General features: G+C 37.4%; 1 protein-coding gene across 1 annotated transcript; it reads right to left on the bottom strand.

The window, feature by feature from the left end:
• Positions 1-264: 264 nt before the first annotated feature.
• On the bottom strand, positions 265-2,997 carry LOC112567459. Its single transcript, XM_025244150.1, has 5 exons — positions 2,232-2,997; positions 1,692-2,051; positions 1,166-1,453; positions 734-1,039; positions 265-323 (listed from the first exon to the last, which is right to left on the bottom strand). Exons 1-5 carry the CDS (start codon positions 2,314-2,316, stop codon positions 265-267), a joined length of 1,098 nt encoding a protein of 365 aa, XP_025099935.1. The 5' UTR covers positions 2,317-2,997.
• Positions 2,998-10,165: the final 7,168 nt, after the last annotated feature.

The raw sequence follows: 10,165 nt of genomic DNA, 5'->3' as shown, positions 1-10,165 counted from the left end.
AAAGGACCATCATGGTAACCTCATTGTAAGGCGTGGAGGCCATCAAGAGAACCACCTAGTCTCTCGATCGCTAATTCGCGCTGAGAGAGAATCGGGTTCCCTGTTTTTTGCTTGGGCGTTTATTGCTTCTGGACAAACATAGCCTATAAGATTTTCACAAGCTTTGTCCAAGCCTTGCCAAATGTTGCTTGTTTACTGGGATAAATCCTTTATGAAATATAATAATATGAAGGAATTATAAATACATTTCACATTTTAAAAGTTTTACTCACTTGTCCTCAATCTGCTGTTTCCGGTTGTCATTACAGGTCCTCGGTCACCAACTGTTAAGTATCATTGAATTAGGTAAATGCACTTGTTTTTACTGAGCTGCTATATACGTGTATGTAGAAGTTGAGATGATCACGGTAGCATTTCTGGCATACATGTGTACGTGTGTGTGTGTGTGTGTGTAAGAGAGAATGAAAGAGATATTTGTTATAACCAACCTAGTAAGATGTCAACATACATAAAACAGAAAAACTAAAATACTCTTTGAGCACTTTACGTACATCAATCAATATAGAGCATCAAAGAGACCATACACATCTCACTTTTAAGGCTTTAATACATTTTTTCATCAAAGCTTATATTGGTATTTAATGGATAAAAATGGTAAGTTAGCTCCTTATATACGCAAAAACAATCAGGTAATAGAAATAAACTGCGTTTTCAATGTATTTATAATACTTACATTGACCTGTGTTATTAATGAGTACAAAGGTAATGTTTGCACTGCCTAGCTCTGTTATGACATGTAGCGTCCAAATCCCTTCTCCAATCCTTGACTCTACAGGAAAAAGGAGGGTTAGGTTGAAGTCTGGGGCACTTCCGCTTAGGTTACATTTTACTTCACTTCTAGCAGGTTGTGGGGACAATTTGTTCATGTGACATTTTCTGATGTTGCTTGTATAAGACTTCAGTCCAAGCGTCATCCCTTCCTCCAGGACTTTTACCAACGATAAAACTTGAGTCTCAGTGTGAGAAAACTGAGGAAGGCCTGAAAAAAGAAGACGAAAGAAAAACGGAAGTAAAAGACGAAAACAGATGATTGATTGGTTGTTTGATTGATTGATTGGTTGTTTGATTGATTGATTAAATTGATTGATTGTGGTCTTGTACTCACATCTACCAAGAACGGCCACTGATCTGTTCAGTTCTGATCCAGGCGCCTCACACCTGATGGTCGGCCACACGTCCTGGCAGCGAAACTCTCCAAGAGAGAGGGTGAGGGGGCTCCGTCCGTGCCTCGTAGAGCTGTGGGCGTTTCCAGTCTGGTCCAGCATGCGAACACTGACTGGAGGTTTCCCGTTGATAAAGGAGCAGGAGACACTGACCTCTTGGTTCTCGTCAATAACCACAGTCTCGTTAACTTCTCGCCCATTTACCTTCAAGCCTGTCACTTTTGCCAGGTCTGTGAAAGAAAAATAACTCTGGAAATTATTATCTCTAATATTGTCAACAATAGATAAAACCTGACCTTGACATATTGAAAAACAAAGATGGTATAATCTTTGGCACATACTCTTTGTCATATTTATAGACAGAATAATCACAAACACTACTTTTTACATAGTACATAAAAGCACTTGAATGGAAGCTGCTATTTATTTTTACATCTTATAACAATTACTGCAAGAAAGTTAGCTTACATGTGACCTGCAGTGTCGTGAGTTTGATGACACGTGGTGTAGAATCTTGTCTGTAGAGCTCCCATATGATGTCACTGTAGGTCCGTTTTACCAACAAGGAAAGAAGTATTTCTGAGTTGTAGACATCACATGTTACAAAATTTCTCTGATTTTTGCAAAATATGTTATTGTCAAACATCGACCGGCATTTGCAAAGTCCGTGATAACTTCCATTTTCACACAACTTGATTTCAATTGCAAACACATCGTCATTGACATACGCCCTAGTCTCATCTTCCAGGTGGTAGCTAAATGTAGCCTGTGTGTTCTCCTGAACTGCTATTTCGTCAAAATGTGTTTGATTTGTCATCGTTACAGGGCCTGAAAGAGAAATTATAACAAAATCATTACTACATAACTGTTTTTTGACAAAAGTAATTAAAGAAACGGAACCGCATAATAAAAAGACTGATTAAATGTTTAAACTGGGGATCTTTGAAATACATCGGCAATAATTGTTTAAATATTTAAATTTTAATGTTTAAAGTATCCAAAGCTCACATATGAAAATGGTTTCTCCATTCCTCTGCAACAGCTGCAAAAATGTCATACTGCATAAATAATAGAATCTGTCCATGTTGACCATCTTCTGTATACTGCACTTTGTGAGACTGAGTGCGGGGAAGTGTGAACTGGGAATTTAAGCTTAGTTTAAGTGCAAATGTTGATAGTTTCATATTCCACTTTGATCCGAAACACAGTTCGGTTTCATTCTTCTTTAAAGCACCAAAAGTAAACTACAGCAAAAGTGTGTGTCTGAGAGAGAGAGATCTGTGCATGTTGTCATCCTCGAAGAAAACACTTCACTGCTATTAGGGCAATACAGGAAAAAAACAAGAGAAATTAAACAAACAAAAGACCAAACATTGATGCTTTTAAAGATGAGGGTAGTCTTAACTAGGTGTATTTCCTCATACATTATTCATGTTAATCTTAGTTTGAAATGACCCGGACAAATTCGAGGAACAAAACACTTTCCTTAATGAACTTAAACTTCCTTTGTGGAGATTTACAGTTTCATTTCTTAGTGCAATCATCGTGTGAAAAAGTCAAGCCTTCTAGAGAGCGCTGTTATGTATGGATGTTTATTCGGTTTTGAAATAACCTTAAAGCAACATACATCTGTGAACAAGATAATAAAGAAAATAAAAATTCAGAAAAATGTCCAAACACACGACCAAGTCCAAATGCGTTATTCTGGGTAGCTGCCATTAACAGATTGCTAACATCATATGCGTTGTGTTTGTGCATGTGGGCTTTGCTGGATAAATGCTAAGTACTTTTTCTGCCGGCTGATATCTCGAAAGGCGCAAACAGGGCCTCCGAGAGCCAGCCCCGGCCCCGGGACAGACGACCTCTCCGGGCCACTTGTACTTGTAATCGTAAATTATTTTCCCAGTAAAAGAAAAGGAGAAGAAGAAAAAAAAAATCCACTGACCAAGGCCGGGCCCCCTTGACAGCCTCGGGCCCGGGTACACCAGACCCCCTGTCCCCCCCTCTCGTCAGGCCTGGGCTCAAAGATTAAATGTCTCGACCAGGTCAGCAACGCGATAGTTGACTATTTTTAATGGCTTTAAGGGTGTAAGCCATTGCCTTTCTTGAAAAAGCTATTACTAAAAAAAAATCCTTAAAATCCGTTTACGACCTATATTAAAGCCTGTGATCTACTTGCATTATGTTGAATTTTGTATTATTTTTACATATTGGAGATTTTTCAGAGAATTTGTACGCACGCATTTAGAAATATTTTTTTTGTAGACACATAGCTGGAAATCATTTTCTACTTATGGATTTAGAGCTGTGGTTGTCATTGTCTTCGTCACAATTTTACCATGGACGTGTATAGGTGGACTGCTGTCTCTCTGCCAAGACCAACGCTTAGCCTCTAGTGAAGTTCTCCGCTGTTAGTCTAAAGAAAGAATGTGACTAAACCGGAAGCTTTGTACAAACATGCCTTGTTTTTGTAGTTAATCTGAAATGTAAAAAAACTAAAAGCTTTGTATATAACTGACTCTTTTTAGCGAGTAACTGGAAACAATCGTTTGCCAGCAGTCCAGTAATACAAGTTTGTTGATTTATCTTCTTTAGGCACTTCTGTGTCCTTTTGCAAGTAGTACGCAAGGAAACCATTCAGGGCTAAGAGTTTTGTGTCCTTGTTCTTGTCGTAGGGGTGTCTGAACGGCATATCTTTATCTGGAGATTGAAGAATTAAAGCAATCTGGATTCTGAAATTACCAAACTTTTTTTTAAATGACATATACATTTCAATAAATCAAACTTTAATGCTTTGACACAGTAACTGAAAGTACAGTGTCTTGATTACAATAATCTATATATCATATAAATATAAGATGAAAAGGAAATTTCTGGCCTGTTTGTAATAAGTTAAAAAAATTAATGTAACTCAAAAAGCTAATACTCAGTAGAATGGTGTAAAATAAAAGCAGAATGGAAGTTGTGAGTTTTGCCAGAGCTTAATGCTTACAGTTATAATATTCGTTTTAAAAGATTTTAATTTTATGCGAAAACATTATATATACGTCAACCAGTTGTAAGATAACACATTCTAAAAGCACGCATGCGCATGCACACACACACACGTACAAACTGCATGGCATGTATACATGATTTACATATTTAATGAATCATACATTTATTTATTGCTAACTCGTTATTTTAATACATGTTTGTGAGAAAGATGAGTTCATTTTTTGGGGCCAGCTTTTCCGAAAGGTACACGGTGATCAGGAACTAAGCAACTTAATGACGCAAGGACATAACAACGGCAGGTGTCGTAGTCGTCGTGCGAGTGTCTCCTTAGCGAGTCGCAAGGCTACGCATAAGCTTAGATATTGCTTGAGGTCGTTTCTCGAGAACAACTGACAGCCAAGAGAGTGTTGTGGACGCGATAACAACATTATGTAGGTAAGGTGCATAGAAGATTCCTTCACACGCAGGACGGCGCCATGAGCGGGAAAAAAACCCAACAAAAAACTATTGCGTCCGATTTTCAGTCATACAAAGATAAGGCACAGAAGCAACCGCAGACATTTTATATGAGCCTCTTATGTTAAACATTGTATTAAGAGTCAAAAGGCATAACTCTCAGTCTTCCAAAAGTGTGCTTATGTAACAGAAGAGATTAGTGTGGGGTGGTTGAGCACGACCATGGCCAATGCTGGCCGTGTGTAGGAATAGGTTGAGTACCGAAAAAAAGGGGCGCAATGATCACATTTTAACGCAACTTATTTCTGTTCTTTAGTCTTAATAAAATGTTTTTTTCAATTTATGTACATTATTACAGTACATTGGACTATCGGGAGAAAACCTCTGACGGATATATTTGCACGACATCAGAACTTAATGATGGTATGTACACACACCAGTCATCTATATGATATACAATGTACGAGGTCGTGTGCAATGTCACCCGAGATTTTAGAGGCAACTCTCCGTCCAACAAACACAAACAGGTGTTTACCCATTCAGGTTTCGGGCTCCCCTTTCTAAAGTGTTACCTGTCTGACTTGACAATAGGTCATTGTGCACTTTTTGACAGTGTGCGATCAGGTTCTTTTACTTTGGGGAAATCACTGTTGACAGTCAGCAGAGAAACCGAGAGAGATTTCTGTGAGTAGGAGAGCAGGTGATTCAAATTTAAATAAACCTGTTACGTCACTTGACTCAAACTGAACACGTCTGACGAGGACGTATTTTCCTAAATGGTGAAACTGGTTTAAATTACTCATAAAGTTAATCTTGTGAATCTTGTTAGGGTGAGGGAAGCTCAAGTTGCCAAGCTCCTACTGGCGCTAGCTGGAATCAAACTGATCGCCCTGATGACGTCCACAACCTCTTAGGTCAGCCGAAAGGCGCTAAGCCTACATACAATCAGGTTTCAATGTGATCAAGGACAAAAAAACAGCCATGACGAACAAACTCATCATATTTCGTAATCGTAGGTAGATGTCAAACGGCGAGAGACAGGACAAATCATGTCTAATATCGCTTTCACTGGGACGATTAGGAGAACAAATCAGTGTCCTGAACTATACATTACTCTTCCTTCTACTTTGTCATTCGCACTGGAGAGACCATGTTTACTGATATCTTCAGCTAATGAATAGAATCAAGAGGACCTCACAAAACCTTTCACTATCAGTCCAACCTCAAGGATTGCGACTCGGCACTCTTCCGGTAACTGCATCATAAAATTAGTTTTGAGGAGTCGATTACAAACACGCAGCTACAACGACAAGGAAAGGACATATCTGAGTCGCTAAGCTGAGGGAACTATAGCCAAAAAAGGGGGGTGTGCCGTGTCGCTCAAAGCAAACCTACTGTACCATACCGGGTACAAAGTTTTCACCAAGTGCATGACGTGAAAAGCCTTCTAAATGTTTTTTACCACGGCAGGTCACAAGGCTATCGCTGAACACTAGAGCAGGAAGTTTTGCCAATTTGCAGCCAAACGTGCAGTAGTAGTGTAGACTCCACCAAACAATTTTTAAACGAACTGTTTAATAAGGGTGTTTTCTAGATAAATGATCCGGATCAATAATGATTACTTTAATTAAGAAAGGTGATATGAATAATCCTAACAACTGTAGAGGTATTTCCCTTTGTGGTGTTACAAGTAAGGTGTATTGTTTTATAATTAACAGTAGACTGCAGGAGCGGATGGATGTAAAGGATGTTGTTGGGGAATGAAACTGATTTTAGGAAAGTTTACTCAACTGCTGATCATATGCTTATATTTATTTAGAAAGTTTGTTTTAAATCGTATGAAATTTACAAGCATTGAAAAAAAGCATTGGACTCGATAACAGAAACTTATTATGGCAATATTTGTTTAAAAATGGAGTTACAGGCAAGGTATTCACATCCCCCAAAGCCCTGCATAAGAATGTAAAAGTAACTTTGGTATGGAACACAGTTAACTGATTAAATAAATTGTATTAAGGGGGTACGGCAAGGTGATGTGTAAAGTCCTCTATTATTTTCCTTGTTATCAATGAATTAGCAATCAAGATCATTCAGAATGGAAAACATCGAACCTACATATCTATAGATATTTTACTATTTTTAGATAATGTAGTCTTGATAGCTGAAATACTGATCGGTTAGCAAAGTGAGCTAAATAGTTTAAGTATAGCGTCTTCTACCTTGGACCTAAGTGTAAATTTAGAGAAAAGTGACACTGTAGTCTCCCGCGAGTGTGGGGTTTCAGGAAGAAGAGAATGCTAAACCTACATTAGTGTTGTAATGTCTATTGGTTATGTTTATTAATATCTAGGATTGTTGTTTCTATTAAGTTTAGTTTTACAGCTGAATCCTAGAAGAGTGGGAAAATGGATTATTTTGTAATAATTAAAACTCTTAGTTTCTATATTTAGACAAGTGTAGAGGTGTGGTGTTTTTGAAACTTTTCGATGCCCAAAATTCAGCTTGTGTTACGATACGGTCACAACTATGGGGAATAGACAAGGAAATTTAATATTATGAAGAAGAGCACCTTTTCTGCCTTAAAACATTTCTCGTTGAGCAAACTCCAAATGATCTATTTTATGGCGAATTACATAGATACCCAATTACAATAAATTAACAAAATATATGTATTTGTTACTGGTTTAAACTTGTTAGAATAAGCAAGGAAAGGTTACGAGGAACAATCTACAGAATACTGTTTAATTTAGACGCAAAGGGTAAAATTAACTCCCTTCCCAGTAGCAACCATACTCACTAACCCCGGCTGAATCTGCTCTCACATTCCGACTCATAGCAAATTACAAATCTGAATTCTCAACTCCAGTTAAGACATCGTTTACTGAACAATTTCAATCCTTTAACTCCTTTCTCGCCGGCCTCGATCTGATAGAGCAGTGGCTAAGCATAGGCATTTCTTCTCAACACAGTGAGAACTTGCAACCCTCGGTTCAGATCTAGTTTTCAAGTATCTGATATCTTTATACAGTGCTGACTGTTTAGAAATGGCAAGATGATGCTGTGAACCGCCATTACCACCTCATTTCTTCTGTACTTGAGTCGTCTCCTACTTTTAACGAGTCTTCCATTTTGTGCTGTTGTAAAGCTCTAAAAGTCTTTAGATAATGAGCTGTATTATTATTATTTGTATTAGTATATGGTATTTGATCTTTGGCATTTGCCATTTCACATTAGTATTATTGAGACTGATGAGGAACGCTGACATGGAGGACGCTATGGCACTTGATACGTGATGTGAGTGGCTAAGAGGAACACAGGGCGAGGCTTGGAGAGAAAAGGTAAGAGAAACGCCAACGGCACGCTACATGTAATGGTAGAGGTTGTCTCCCCTGTCTGCCCCCCTTTCTCCTGTATACTTCTTAACTTACGTGTCGGATGTGTAATTGCCTTACTTCTTATAACCTACATTATGCTTTAATCTCTGTTGCTTTCCTCATATATCGTATTTTATTCCTTTTCGTTCTTTATTAATGTGTAATTTACCTATTTTTGATGCAGGCTGGTTTCGCCTCGGTAATACTCAAGCACTTTAAACTCTAAATGTCTTCATCATTCTGCAAGCTCATTTAATTTGTTTCTGTGTATTTTCTGGGTACAGATAAAACCGTTCTAAGCCGATGTAATGATTTCATTTACTTTGTAATTTTCATAAATTTAATCAAATCGCGTGCATGGAAGCAAAATAAAATGTGCACAAAAAATCTTGATCTTCGTTATAACTGGTTTTTATTATTTCAAACATATTTCTCAACCTATTGTTGTGCTAAAAGTGTGTGCGCGTGTGTTTCGGTGAGACAGCTTCCCTTTGTTTACAATCCCTTTGGATACAATCTACCAACAACTTCTGCAACCACAATTACACAAGCAGCAGAAGATAGTACCCTTGCAAGCACAAGCGAAGATAAATCGCAAAAGGAAACAAATCAGACAGCTTGAAACTTCTTCAAGTATTCAAGTATGTTATGCAAACATAAGTACCTGCTCTTAGTCACACCAAAAGATTAACATCTTAATTTTCAACATAAGAACACGTAAAAAAATACATGAATCCTATTGCTAGCTATTCTTCTCGCCACATTTGCCAATGGTGTGTTGTGGCATGTGTCCACAAGATAGCAAAACACGTTGAGTATCAAACTGCTGCTGTTTTGGTTCAAAAGCCGTCTCTTGCTCTATGTACTTCAAAAATCCATTTAAAATGTATAAGTGTCAAAAAACCGACTTGTGTGTTTGTGTGAAAGATATTCTATAAAAAGATGAAGAGGAATGTGTGGGGATATGTAAGTCCTTAGAGGGTGACAGATACGATATCTATAAACTTAACAAATTATGTTAGTTACTTAAAGATTGTGCTTTTAAATCTTCCAATATTTTGACACTTTTTTCCTCGGAGGTCAATTTGGGATTGTTATAAATAAACTTCAAAAAATGTCAGCATCTCTAGTCTATACTAATCAGCTATTGCAACTATTAAATATATCTGATCACTATTTTATTCCGATAACATTAGTCTCCTACCTCATCGGCAACAACATCCACAAGCCAACTTTAGTAAGGTAGCAGAGAAAGCAGAGAAGACGGGCTTAAAGATCAACAGAAAAAAGACTGAAGTGATGAGAATGTACCGGCAGTTTACTTTTTATAATATGGTCTATGTTATACAGTGTTTGCATTCATTAATACTATTGTCTGCTTTGTGAACCGAAATATGTAATGCCAATAATATTTCGTGACCAAAGCAATAAACAAGATTTAAACTTGTTTCCATAACAAATAGTTATTTTATATATAATCAAAATTGAAGTAGTACTGTCGCCGATGTATATTGATCGTGCATAGAGCGCGAGAGTAGCTGACGGTCTTAGTTGAGACGGCATGGAGGAAGATAACTCCTCCAAACCTGTATGTGTGCACACTCGCAGTTGTCGTTACCAGTGTCAATTTATTTGCAATTTGACATCAATTGTCCTGTTGACTTTTTTATACTCTCCAGTCAAGTGCATTGACCCCACAGTCACAAATGCGTTCTTAAAATTCTTTATAATTATTAATATTCCCCTGTAAGGATTTGTGATCCGTGTATTTTTTTTTTTTTTTTTTTTGATGGATGTCAAGGCAAACCCGTAGGAATTGAATTTTTAATGAAACTTAAAACTCCCTTTTGTCTTTGGTGACACTAAAACGCGAACCGTTAAAGGAAATTCTGCATTTTATGCTTATTGTAGGTTCGTTCGCACTTAAGTTTGCATCACAAAGGGAAATATAGCCATCATCTAAAGGCAGAAACCATAATTACGAAAAGACAACAAGCTTTCTCTAATTGTTTTCTTTGTGAGACACTTTGGACAAACAGGTTATCATAAAATGCAGAATTTTTTTCATTTTATTTCTAAAGCAAAGCTTTTTGATAGAAAGGCTCGTATTTGGCA

This window comes from Pomacea canaliculata, linkage group LG7, assembly GCF_003073045.1.
Source record: "Pomacea canaliculata isolate SZHN2017 linkage group LG7, ASM307304v1, whole genome shotgun sequence".
Classification (NCBI taxonomy): domain Eukaryota; kingdom Metazoa; phylum Mollusca; class Gastropoda; order Architaenioglossa; family Ampullariidae; genus Pomacea; species Pomacea canaliculata.
The sequence above is the reverse complement of the archived record's forward strand: the minus strand, read 5'-3'. Positions and strand labels throughout refer to the sequence as shown.

What these genes read in the sequence shown, in the direction of transcription:
- LOC112567459 (XM_025244150.1), bottom strand. Translation starts at nt 2,316, where the DNA reads ATGGTCAACATGGACAGATTCTATTATTTATGCAGTATGACATTTTTG. An exon ending in TGGAGAAACCATTTTCATAT is followed by an intron (nt 2,052 to 2,231) that starts GTGAGCTTTGGA and finishes TTTCTCTTTCAG; the next exon opens with GCCCTGTAACGATGACAAAT. An exon ending in CATTAATAACACAGGTCAAT is followed by an intron (nt 324 to 733) that starts GTAAGTATTATA and finishes GATACTTAACAG; the next exon opens with TTGGTGACCGAGGACCTGTA.